The 12966-nt window shown below is 40.7% G+C and overlaps 1 protein-coding gene across 4 annotated transcripts in view; it reads left to right on the plus strand.

The window, feature by feature from the left end:
* Positions 1-12966, plus strand: part of INPP4B (inositol polyphosphate-4-phosphatase type II B) — a gene marked incomplete at its 5' end in the record, with an annotated part of 263750 nt that overhangs the window by 180077 nt on the left and 70707 nt on the right. For all 4 annotated transcript variants that reach the window (XM_081021869.1, XM_081021870.1, XM_081021868.1 and 1 more), the window contains one exon: positions 4106-4253. In XM_081021869.1, coding sequence (XP_080877995.1) covers positions 4106-4253 — 148 coding nt within the window. The remainder of the gene's footprint in view (positions 1-4105; positions 4254-12966) is intronic.

Raw genomic sequence — 12966 nt, forward strand, 5'->3', positions numbered from 1 at the left:
TTCCCATCTGTTCTGCTTTGCCTGTAATGTATTTACTTTTGTATATGTATCGAAAGACAGGAATTACAGCAGTAGCTGGCCATACGTACTAAGAGTTATTGTGTTTATACTCTGCATTCCAGTGTCTTGAACAGTTTATTGTATTGTTTACAATTCTGGAAGTAGACAGGGGGCTGGGGACACATGCCTCACGTGTTGTTGTTTTTAAAAAAATCTCTAAAGCTAAAAGGCCCTTGGCATTATTCTTGAGCGTTCTTAATACATGGAGCTCAAGCTCCAAGTGAGTTATGAAGTAGTGACAGAGTGGGAATGAGGTATCAATGGTTAATCTCATAGATGCTCATAACTATTTTATTTTTATCTTGAGACATTTTGGTTTTTACTGCTATTCATATATAAAGCTGGAATCTTAAAATTAAAATAATATATTTTCTCTACATGTGTGTGTTATGAAAATATGATCTTTTTTAAAAAAAAGAAGAAGAGGAAAGGAACAATATTCTAGAAAGGTAATGGGCATGTTAGAGGAAGTGGCCTGCCTCTGATGATCTTGTCTTTTTGTTGCTGCTTTCCAGAAACCTGTGCTGCCTGAACTGATGCAACACAATATATATATATTTCTGTAGTCAGAAGTTTTCTTTGAACTTCATTTTTTAGTTGTATATATGAATCATTAGTAACTTTTTGTGTTGTATATATTTCATAGATCAAAATGTGGGTCAGTAGCAGTTAGGAAACATGTCCCACAGGAGTGAGTAATATTACAATAGGTTAGTGAGGCTATTTGTTTCAGAGAGCAGATGTAATGGGTTGTGTTCTGAGAACCCACAGAAAGGTCCTGAACTAGGATCCCACAATAGGCTAAGGCAGGCATAGGCAAACTCAGCGCTCCAGATGTTTAGGGACTACAACTCCCATCATCCCTATCTAACAGGACCAGTGGTCAGGGATGATGGGAGTTGTAGTCCCAAAACATCTGGAAGGCCGAGTTTGCCTATGTCTGGGCTAAGGTGATGCCCTTCCTGCAAACAGACTGCTGCAAACATGGGGCTCATCCAACACTTCCCTTTGTCCCATGATTTATTCCACTTGGTCCATGACTTCTGGGCACCGGTTCAAGAGTTCTTTCCTGTGTCCCAATACTTTTCCCAGGAAAATTTGCTGCTTACCGCTGAATCAGAACACGTGTCAATCCACACATATACATCCCTTAAATTGACATTTTCTCTGATTCAGCAGTAAACAATGGGTTTTCCTGGGGGAAACAGTGGGACAAAAGAAAAAATCTCTCAGGCCTGTGTTTAGAAGTCATGGACCAAACGGAAGTGTGGATGAGCCCAACATTTCAAAAGCAGCCAAAGATCTGAGAGAGCCTGAAGGACATGCAAGTCCCTAACTACCCACATGTAAAGGTTTAAAACTGTGTTCTAGTATCTGGTTAGCAAGAATAGAAGTTGGTTGTGCAGCAAAGGTTCATAATTTTCAAATAAATCCATCATTTTTATTGTTCCCGGGGTGGAGAGGAGACAGCAAGGGAGTTAGCCACTTTTGCTATCCCCTCCACACCTTCAGAGCAACACCTAGGAAGAGGTTATTCAAGCCTTAAGTAGATAGAGAGCAAAAGGGCACCACTTGCTTAAGTTGTTACTCCATAGGTATCCACGTGGTTCTTGTGTGGTCTGTGTGGTTCTTGAGGAGAGACAATAACTGATGTAACTGGCTCACGTCACGATAAAGTCTGAGAATAGGAATCTCATAACCACCACATTGTGCTTTAATGTACAGAACTGAAGGCCTTAATCTGGCTCTTTTGTCCCTGTGGCAAAAGCCCTCAACCCCTGTAATTAAGAAAGAGGGAGATTTGTTGGCAACACCTGAAATAAATAGAGCAATTTCAGTAAAAGCATCATTTTAAGGGTTGCAATATGCCTTAGCGAAGACGAGAACCTACCGAGCTTTGATTTCATACTTCAGACATTTGATGAGAGGGCCGTAATTCCTTTTTGGTTGAGTTAAGTCTTTAGTAGCTAATATGCCCAGATATTTAAAATATGTGTCTTGCAGAGATAACAAGCCTATATTTGCTAAACACTGTTGGTCCCTCCAAGGGATATTCAAGCATAGCAGCTGAGATTTTGAATAATTGACCTACAGTCCTGCTGCAGTTTGGAACTGAGCCAATTCAGCCTGTAGTTTAACTTCTTTCTTTCTTTCTTTGTTTATTGCATTTATATCCCACCTTTTTCTCTTAAGGAAGTCAAGGTGGCATACATGGTTCTGCCACTCCTCATTTAATCCCTATAACTACCCTGTGAGGTTGGTTCGGCTAAAGAGGCAATCACTGGCCCAAGGCCACCCAGTGTGTTGCCAGTAAACAAGCTCTCCTTTATAGATTTTGACCAATATACACCTAGCAGACAATCCTCATAATAATCAGGGGACTTGAGTCAGATACAAGGAGTAAATAAATTTCTCTCAGTAATTGCATAAAAATCACAGTAGAAATAAGTTTGAAATGTGGCTGAAATGTGCCGCTAACCTGACTACCCTAGGTTCAGAGACATTTCAGAACCATAATATGCTGCAAATCAGTTGTAGCTCAGAAGCACCCTGGCTCGCTTTTGTGGACTAAAAAGCTTGGTTCGTGCTTTATACCGGTTTGTGTAGTTACACTAAGTCTGTCAAACTCCAATTAATGAATGTTAGAATGATGTTGGATTGAAGTTAAGTGGTTTCTAGCTGTAATGGTATAAAAGAATATGGAAAAATTGGATTTTCAATACGTAAAAACCTAATGCTATAATATATTAAGATTAAAGATCAGGATTAAAAAGGAGGGAAAGGAATTGTTGGACTAATAAATTGAACTGGAATACAAAAAAGGGAGGTAAGAGGAGGTCCGGGAAACAAGTAAATGTAAGAGAAGTGATGAAAAGATGGAATTGTTTTTAATTGTTTTTTTTTTTTGTATTTTGTATTTTTCTTTTTTCTATTTTTCTCTTTCTTATTTATGTATCCTTCTTTTGAAACTTTAATAAATATCATTTTTTTAAAAAAAAAGTCTGTCAAACTCTAACTATGATCAAAATTCTTTTTTATGTTAAACTCTTCTTCCCCTTGGCGTCAGCCCTTTCTGGTTAAGTTCCTGGTTAAGGGGGAAAGGGTTTAACCAGGATGATACGCTGCACCAAACCTTGGCTTAGCTGCCCTGCCACACTAAGCTAAAAGGGTTGGGGAAGACCAAAGCAGGTGTGGGCTCCTCTGCAGCACATCCATGTATCCCTGGTAAGCCATGGTTTGGCTTTCCATGTTGTCCAAACAGGCTTGCTAATGAGAACTTGCTAATGGATGGAAAGTTATCTCCCTTAGTTGCTATGGCACTTGCAAGCCCATGTCCAAAGGAAAAAAGGATTCCAAATCTAATGCCTTGAATTAATTTCCCAACTTTTGAATATATGAATTAGCCCTGTTGGCAAGGGTCTGTGGATGAAACATACCATTTCCATTGTTGTTTATCTACAGCATAGCAAGTTTTATCAAACAATTTTGGAAAGTATAATGAGATTCTATGTAATGAGACCATTTTGAATCTGCACGGCTAGTAAAAAGAAATCAGCTGAGCCACCACAAAAGTGCCTCAAAAGATGAAGTATATTTTATTTAAAGCAAAATGAAAAACAACAATGGATGTGGAGCCAGGAGAATATTATCATTCATAACACATGATCATAATGTCATCAGCTGCTCGTTGAGATTTCACTGTTTATTTCTCAGCCAAGTTCTTTTATCCTAGGAATCTGTGCCAGTAGTCCTGAGTTTTTAATCTTAGTGCAGCTGAAGTAATAAATCCAGCATCTAGTGTTCTAAGTAGAATTTAATTGTCTTCTGTTTGGGTAGCATAACTTAAGGGACTCTCCCTTTAATTTATTGAAATAAATTAAATAATAACAATAAATTAAAGGCAGAATAGATTTATTTGTGGGGTTTAATTTTTAAAATACAGCGAGAAAGAGATAAATTATTTCGCTAATAAACCACTGTGATAGCTTTTGAACCAAAAATATAGCTGCGATTAAGCAACCCCATCATTTTTTTCCTTTTGCAGTGTTAAAAAACCCGATCTGTAAATTATATAGATTCCCCACTTCTGACAACAAGTGGATGTGTGTACGAGAACAGATGTCTGAGAGCACTCTTTCTTTTCATATTCCCAAGGAACTCATCAGCCTGCACATAAAGGAGGATATGAGAAGGTAAGGGAAACAGCATGAAAAAGTAAAAGCAAGCTATAAAACTGTCTTTATAACACTGGTAATAGAAGTTGACTGAAATCCATGAGTTCACTGCTAGGAATCAACACAGTTTCAACCTGTTCAGTCTGCCAGTGTGGGGCTGAGCTGCAGGCAGCTGCCACAGGTGAGCCCAGAGGCTGGGAGTCAGGAGTTGAGCCATTGGTCAAAGTCAGAAGCCAGAGCAGAGGAATGGTGGAGGCTGGCCTCTTAGGGCAAGTGGGGCACTGCCCCACCAACCTCAGCCAGCTCCCACCTGCTTACCTGCCTTCTTATTTCCAACCAGCCCCAGAGGTGACACTAGCTATCAGTTTCATCCCAGCATTTCCCTCATAAAACTCAGCAGGGAAGAGAATGGGGACAAAGCTGGAAGGAGTTACTTCTGCCTGCCATTGGCTCCTCCCATCATCCATTGCCTTCACACCATACATTTAAAGCACCTGTGACTTCCCCCAAACAATCCACGCAACTGTAGCTTACCTCCCACAGAGCTACGTTTCCCAGCACCCTTAACAAGTTGCAGTTCCCAGGATTATGCACCATCAGCTCCACCTACTGTTGACCTCCCTGCCTCATGCCATACCTGTTCCAGTGGTCACTGACATCCACTGCACAGAAATGCCACTAAGACCCTGTTGTTCATGCAAGGTCCCAGTTGCAGCAGAAGGCCTTTGGGTCCAATGGGCAGCAAAGTGGGTGAGTGAGGGAAGTCCAGAGTGTGAGAATATTTCATTGCCAGAAAGATGTTCCAAGCTGCGGTTCTGATAGCTCATCATGCAGGGCAGCTGCATGAAGAAAGGAAGTTTGAGCCTCAGGGGATCCTCACAGCTACTGGGAAGTTAAGACTTCTGTTGTTTATTGGCATGGAGCTGAGGCCTGTAGCCAGGAGTTGTATAATAAAAGAGGTCTAAGAATACACAGAGACAGTTCGCCAAATGTGAGGCAACAAAAAGCTAAATACAAATCTAATGTTGTAAAGGTTAGTGTTTTAATTTTAATTGAGCTAGATTGTAAATGCCTTGTGCTGCTTATTTATTACTGTGCTTGTTTATAACGTTTATGCCCTGCCTTTTAGCCAAAAAAGCTCTCCGGTGTCATTCAGACTGCAGTTTATTCATTTTCCTGATGTTTCCCTGTTAACTTTGTGCATTATGTTTGACCTTTCACATGACGTGAAAGCCATTCTGGAAAACCAATGGGGTGTAATAGAATATTGCATGTGTTTGTCCCTCATTTCCGTGTTCCAGATACAGTATAATTTTTTGCAGTTTTCTTAGCTCGGAAAATCTTGGGCGTACTATATACCTTTCTCTCCAGCTCACTGTTACTGTCAAACTTGAAATGTCCATGGAAAAAGCAGCCCACCCCAGAATGAACAAGCAACCTGATCCAGCCACACTTTGCCTCCCTTCCCACCCCATGATCCTCTGGTTGTGAAGCCCAGATTGCCCTCTCTCCCTCAACAACTGTGGAGTGGAGGGGATGGTTATAAGGGTAGTGCTTCTCTCCTGTTTTCTAATGTTCACTTCACACTGCAATACCTACTGGTGTAAGTGAAATGAAGAGCGAAATGGTGATGTATCAGTTCTTCAGTGGGAAAGGAACGTTATGGAAGTGCTAACCTTATAATCAGTAAAACGAACAGGATAAGCCTCGCATGTGAATGCAGCCTCAGAGTAGCTTACAAAAATCACTTCTAAAAAGACATAACACATGTGAAAGGGAAAAAATCAAGCTCAAGCGCAGGTTCTTAAGGTTACGACTGATGTCAGTGGCGGCTCTTGCTGTTGGCATCTAATAAAGAGCAGTCCCTCCCTTCCCTGAAGCCCCCAGATCAGATCCAGGAGAAAAGCTACTGACAATGTCCAGGTCAGGACAATGTCCACACAGTTCTCCCCTCTAGCATAATGGCAGCTAGAATCCGCACAGGGAAAGGCTTTGTGGTGTTACCCTCTTCCGTGGTCCAGAAACAGAACTCATATCAACAAGGAGTTATATTCTCAGTATTGTGGGCCTAAACTTATAGAACCCACTCCCAATAGAAACCAGGCAGGAATTCTCTCTACAGAGTTTCAGACATCAGGTCAAAACAATTCTATTCGAGGAGATCTTTGCAACATGAATTTTTCTGGTGTTTATGTTTTATTTTTTTCATTGTAAGACACTTAATAGCCACATGTAAAAATGGGCTGTACATTTTTAAAATAAATAGATAGATAGGCTTAAAATGGACTTTGATTGCAGCCTTATCTTTCATGCTTTATCTGTAATGAGTTATGAAGCTATGAACTACAGTTTTACTTAGCTCATACTAATAATGTTTCTTCATCGTAAGTATCATAATTTTAATCTGAATGCATTTGATATCAGTGATCCTATGCAAACATCAAATTCAGACTGTAACTTCTGTGGTAGAAAGCCAGTGTGAATGAGTTCTGAACAGATTAACATAACAAAAGCCTATGGGCAGTTTAATTACATTGTTCCAAAGACCCAGAGCATCAATCCTTATTTTCAATGTTGGAAGTTATTGATTGTAAATAGGGCTTTCTGATAGTCATCAATCCATTAATCTTGCCACAGACATATGCTTAAACATAATGAAATTAATTAAGTCATTAAGAGAGTAACATCATAGCTTTAACTATGCTTCTTTTCTTTAACCTTAGCTGATTGTTATATTAACACTGCAAGGAAACACAACTAATAGGAGCTAACTGTATGGTTTATAACCACACATAATTAATAAAAAAAATAAAGAAACATTACAAGTTGTCATGCTGCTATGCCTAAAAACCAGCTCAATCAAAAATACCATTTCTAAGTATTTTTAATAGCCAAGTTTTATTTCCAATGAAACCCTCAGTCCACTGCATGTGTTATTTCTCCTAATCCATTATTTCACAATATGGCAAGAAATCCTGCAAGCATACAGATTCACCCGCTCCTACTGGGATATGCAAACCAAGCAGTATGCAAAGCTTAAGATCTAAATCTAGTAAAGTGATCATGGAAGGGGTGCTTTAAGAAGATATTGAGAGCTATAGTCTGCCTTCAAAAATATGCAAATGATTCCCAGTAGAAGTTAATGAGAACAGCATGCATCTGCATTGAATGAAGGGTTTAGCACTTATACAAAAAGGATTTTCACTGTTTTATGCAACATTTAGCCACCTGCTCCTGATTTCAGATTAACCTTTAAGAAGGGGGCCTTCTGAGAATGTAACTTCCAAATGCAGGCAAACTTTGTATAAAACCTGTTATTTAGGATTCATGTGATCCCCAAACAGTATCCTATCCTGACACAGCTCAAACTCAGACCCATTTAGCTTTAATACACACACACACACACACACACAGAGAGAGAGAGAGAGAGAGAGAGAGAGCGCAGAGGGAGAAACTTTTGCACTTTTTATTTTATTTTATTTTAAACATTTTCTCTTCTCTGTTGACATTTGGAGTTCAAGCACTCAGCAGAAGTTGAATTAAATACTGGATCCCTTTTGAAGGAGACACTTTACTGTGGATATAATTACACAGATATTATGAGTTTAGGAAAAATAAGAGATTCCTAGTTCTATATAAATAAGGGGGAGATTCATTGAGCCATGCTTGTTCTTGCTTCTCAGCAAGATGCTTCCTCTCCCGAGGTGAGGATGAAGAACATGGAAGTAGAAAATGTGATCAGCAACCCTAAGAATATCAGTCCAGCACCTGAGGGAAGGACAGCATATTTTAGGTCAGAAAGGGAAGTCTAGGAAACTTGGAGATTACTCTGTCTGTTTACTCTTTCTCATGCAGACACATCTCCCTCCACTGCATCCCAACACTTCCATCATCCTCAGCAGAGCTCACAATGGCTAACAACAATAAAATTAAAACTGTTAAAGAAGTATAACAGTAAAAAAAAACACACACCAATGCTCGCTAATAGCAGACTAAAAGGATAAGACAATAAAAGCAGCAGCTTTATAAGCTCTTTCCCTACAGCAGCTTCCAACAAGTTAAAATAAAGAGGAAGGTTTTAACAACATGCTAGAATGCTATTAAAGATGGGGCAAGAGAAGCTGCTTTTGAGAGGATGTTCTAGAGGTTTAGTGCAGGGACACAGATGGCCTAGTTGGGCCCAACTTAAGGATACACAGAAGGGTCTGTACCGAAGACCTCAGTAGGTAGGCAGACCCATTTGGAAGGGTGTTCTTCAGATAGATACCCTGATCCTGACCCTATTGCTGTCAGAGCAAAATGAAGAAAGATATAATAAGAGGCCATAAAACTGTTACTAACAATAAGATTTTATATGTGTGTGTGTATATATATATATATATATATATATATATATATATATATATTACAATACCTAAGCACTCCCCTTCATGGATCACTGCCTTGCCGTGGCAAAGGGGCTTGAATAACTCAGAGAAGCTATGAGCTATGCCGTGCAGGGCCACCCAAGATGGACAAGTCATAGTGGAGAGTTTTGACCAAACGTGAGCCACCTGGAGCAGGAACCAGCAAGCCACTCCAGTATCCCTGCCAAGAAAACTCCATGGACAAAGACAACAGTCATATGAAAGTTATGACGCTGGAAGATGAGCCCCTCAGGTCGGAAGGCGTCCAACATGCTACTGGGGAAGAGCGGAGGACAAGTACAAGTAGATTCAGAGCTGATGAAGCAGCTGGGCCAAAGCCGAAAGGACGCTCAGTTGCGGATATGCCTGGAAGCGAAAGGAAAGTCCAATGCTGTAAAGAAAAATATTGCATAGGAACCTGGAAAGTAAGAACCATGAACCTGGGTAAGTTGGATGTGGTCAAAAATGAGATGGCAAGAATAAATATTGACATCCTGGGCATCAGTGAACTAAAATGGACGGGAATGGGCGAATTCAGTTTGGATGACCATCATATCTACTACTGTGGGCAAGAATCCCGTAAAAGAAATGGAGTGGCCTTCATAGTCAACAAAAGAGTGGCAAAAGCTGTACTGGGATGCAATCTCAAAAATGATAGAATGATCTCAATACGAATCCAAGGCAGACCTTTTAACATCACAGTAATCCAAGTTTATGCACCAACCACTGGTGCTGAAGAAACTGAAATCGAGCAATTCTATGAAGACTTACAACACCTTATAGAAATGACACCAAAGAAGGATGTTCTTCTCATTATAGGGGATTGGAATGCTAAAGTAGGGAGTCAAGAGATAAAAGGAACAACTGGCAAGTTTGGCCTTGGAGTTCAAAACGAAGCAGGGCAAAGGCTAATAGAGTTATGCCAAGAGAACAAGCTGGTCATCACAAACACTCTTTTCCAACAACACAAGAGACGACTCTACACATGGACATCACCAGATGGGCAGCATCGAAATCAGATTGATTATATTCTCTGCAGCCAAAGATGGAGAAGCTCTATACAGTCAGCAAAAACAAGACCTGGAGCTGACTGTGGCTCAGATCATCAGCTTCTTATAGCAAAATTCAAGCTTAAACTGAAGAAAGTAGGAAAAACCACTGGGCCGGTAAGATACAATCTAAGTCAAATCCCTTATGAATACACAGTGGAAGTGAGGAACAGGTTTAAGGATTTAGATTTGGTGGACAGAGTGCCTGAAGAACTATGGGTGGAGGCTCGTAACATTATACAGGAGGCAGCAACTAAAACCATCCCAACGAAAAGGAAATGCAAGAAAGCAAAGTGGCTGTCCAACGAGGCCTTACAAATAGCGGGGGAGAGAAGGCAAGCAAAATGTGAGGGAGATAGTGAAAGATACAGGAAATTGAATGCAGATTTCCAAAAAATAGCAAGGAGAGACAAGAAGGCCTTCTTAAACAAGCAATGCAAAGAAATAGAGGAAAACAATAGAATGGGAAAACCCAGAGATCTGTTCAAGAAAATTGGAGATATGAAAGGAACATTTCGTACAAAGATTACCATAATAAAAGACAAAAGTGGAAAGGACCTAACAGAAGCAGAAGACATCAAGAAGAGGTGGCAAGAATACACAGAGGAACTATACCAAAAAGAAATGGATGTCTCGTATACCCCAGGTAGTGTGGTTGTTGACCTTGAGCCAGACATCCTGGAGAGTGAAGTCAAATGGGCCTTAGAAAGCACTGCTAATAACAAGGCCAGTGGAAGTGATGATATTCCAGCTGAACTATTTAAAATATTAAAGGATGATGCTGTTAAGGTGCCACACTCAATATGCCAGCAAATTTGGAAAACTCAGCAGTGGCCAGAGGATTGGAGAAGATCAGTCTACATCCCAATCCCCAAGAAGGGCAGTGTCAAAGAATGCTCTAACTACCGCACAATTGCACTCATTTCACATGCTAGCAAGGTTATGCTTAAAATTCTACAAGGCAGGCTTAAGCAATATGTGGACTGAGAACTCCCAGAAGTGCAAGCTGGATTTCGAAGGGGCAGAGGAACCAGAGACCAAATTGCAAACATGCGCTGGATTGTGGAGAAAGCTAGAGAGTTCCAGAAAGACATCTACATCTGCTTCATTGACTATGCAAAAGCCTTTGACTGTGTCGACCACAGCAAACTATGGCAAGTTCTTAAAGAAATGGGAGTGCCTGATCACCTCATCTGTCTCCTGAGAAATCTCTATGTGGGACAAGAAGCTACAGTTAGAACTGGATATGGAACAACTGATTGGTTCAAAATTGGGAAAGGAGTACGGCAAGGCTGTATATTGTCTCCCTGCTTATTTAACTTATATGCAGAATTCATCATGCGAAAGGCTGCGCTGGATGAATCCCAAGCCGGAATTAAGATCACCGGAAGAAATATCAACAATCTCAGATATGCAGATGACACAACCTTGATGGCAGAAAGTGAAGAGGAATTAAAGAACCTTTTAATGAGGGTGAAAGAGGAGAGTGCAAAATATGGTCTGAAGCTCAAAATCAAAAAAACGAAGATCATGGCCACTGGGCCCATCACCTCCTGGCAAATAGAAGGGGAAGAAATGGAGGCAGTGAGAGATTTTACTTTCTTGGGCTCCATGATCACTGCAGATGGTGACAGCAGTCACGAAATTAAAAGACGCCTGCTCGTTGGGAGAAAGGTGATTGCAAAGCTAGACAGCATCTTAAAAAGCAGAGACATCACCTTGCCAACAAAGGTCCATATAGTTAAAGCCATGGTTTTCCCAGTAGTGATGTATGGAAGTGAGAGCTGGACCATAAAGAAGGCTGATCGCCGAAGAATTGATGCTTTTGAATTATGGTGCTGGAGGAGACTCTTGAGAGTCCCATGGACTGCAAGAAGATCAAACGCATCCATTCTTAAGGAAATCAGCCCTGAGTGGTCACTGGAAGGACAGATCGTGAAGCTTAGGCTCCAATACTTTGGCCACCTCATGAGAAGAGAAGACTCCCTGGAAAAGACCCTGATGTTGGGAAAGATGGAGGGCACAAGGAGAAGGGGACGACAGAGGACGAGATGGTTGGACAGTGTTCTCGAAGCCACAAACATGAGTCTGACCAAACTGCGGGAGGCAGTGGAAGACAGGACTGCCTGGCGTGCTCTGGTCCATGGGGTCACGAAGAGTCGGACACGACTAAACGACTAAACAACAACAACAACCTAAGCACTAGACAGTTTTCATATTGAAAAATCAGCAGGCTTGGGAGAACAGAAATAGCTTAATAGGTATGTCCTAAATATTGCAATTGTGTGGATGTGATGCACATACCTGAGTGGCTGCCTCCCTGAAATAAGTTTGTTTTTCTAGTAAATGTTTAAAAGATCTCTGGAGACATGCTAACCTACCTATTGAAGAAGATATTCCTTCAAATATATCAGACCCGAGGCATCTAGTTCCTGGAGAATAAGTGTTTTGCTAAGTGTTTCCCATTTCCCTGAGTGATGTCAAGTCCAAGGACTATGCTAGAGGATTTAGTTTCCTTTGGATGAGAGAGCACTGCAAGCTAATGGTGCTTTTGTAATATTTGAAGTATTTACAAATGAAGTAAATAATAGCAAAAAGCAAATCCCCCCCCCGACCCTCCATCAAGTTTGAAGATAGCGACAAAGTAGCCCCATTGTACTTGATTTTATATACTGCTTTGGTGGCAGAGTCCCTGAAATGGATTGCAATAAAAACATCATAGCGTAAGAAAATACCGCTACCACCATGGCCGCTTCTAATCCAGGTATTGGTCCTCCTCATTCTCCAAATTCAAAGTGATGACTCCTATATATCAACATTCCACAACACCCCTGCAGAACACTAGTCTCAGACCCTTCTTGAAGGTGAGAATCATCATGGTCACATTCTCCCTATTTATCTTCTGATAGAGGTCCTCTGTAAGGGTGACTAAGACTATCTACTTAGTCATCTATATTGATGACAGTTTTTACTAAATCCATATGGAAGTAGATCAAGAGAATGCATTTCAGCTTTGAACTGGTAAGGTGGTGCCCATTTAACCACTCTGGTAGGAAAGGCTGATTAGAGATTAGTTTGCAGTTACACAGTGTATTCTCCCCCCCCCCCCCACACACACAACAGCAACCTTACAAACATGCTTTCTTTTCACTATCAGGACCACTTCTTACCTTGGAAATGTATTTGAATTAGCAAAAGGCTAATTGTAGGGCATTCGGCTCCAACTGTTTTGTCTACATCATAGGATGTCCGCAACTGAATTTCATCCAGTTATAG

This window comes from Podarcis pityusensis (genome assembly GCF_964106645.2).
Source record: "Podarcis pityusensis genome assembly, chromosome: 9".
NCBI lineage: Eukaryota > Metazoa > Chordata > Lepidosauria > Squamata > Lacertidae > Podarcis > Podarcis pityusensis.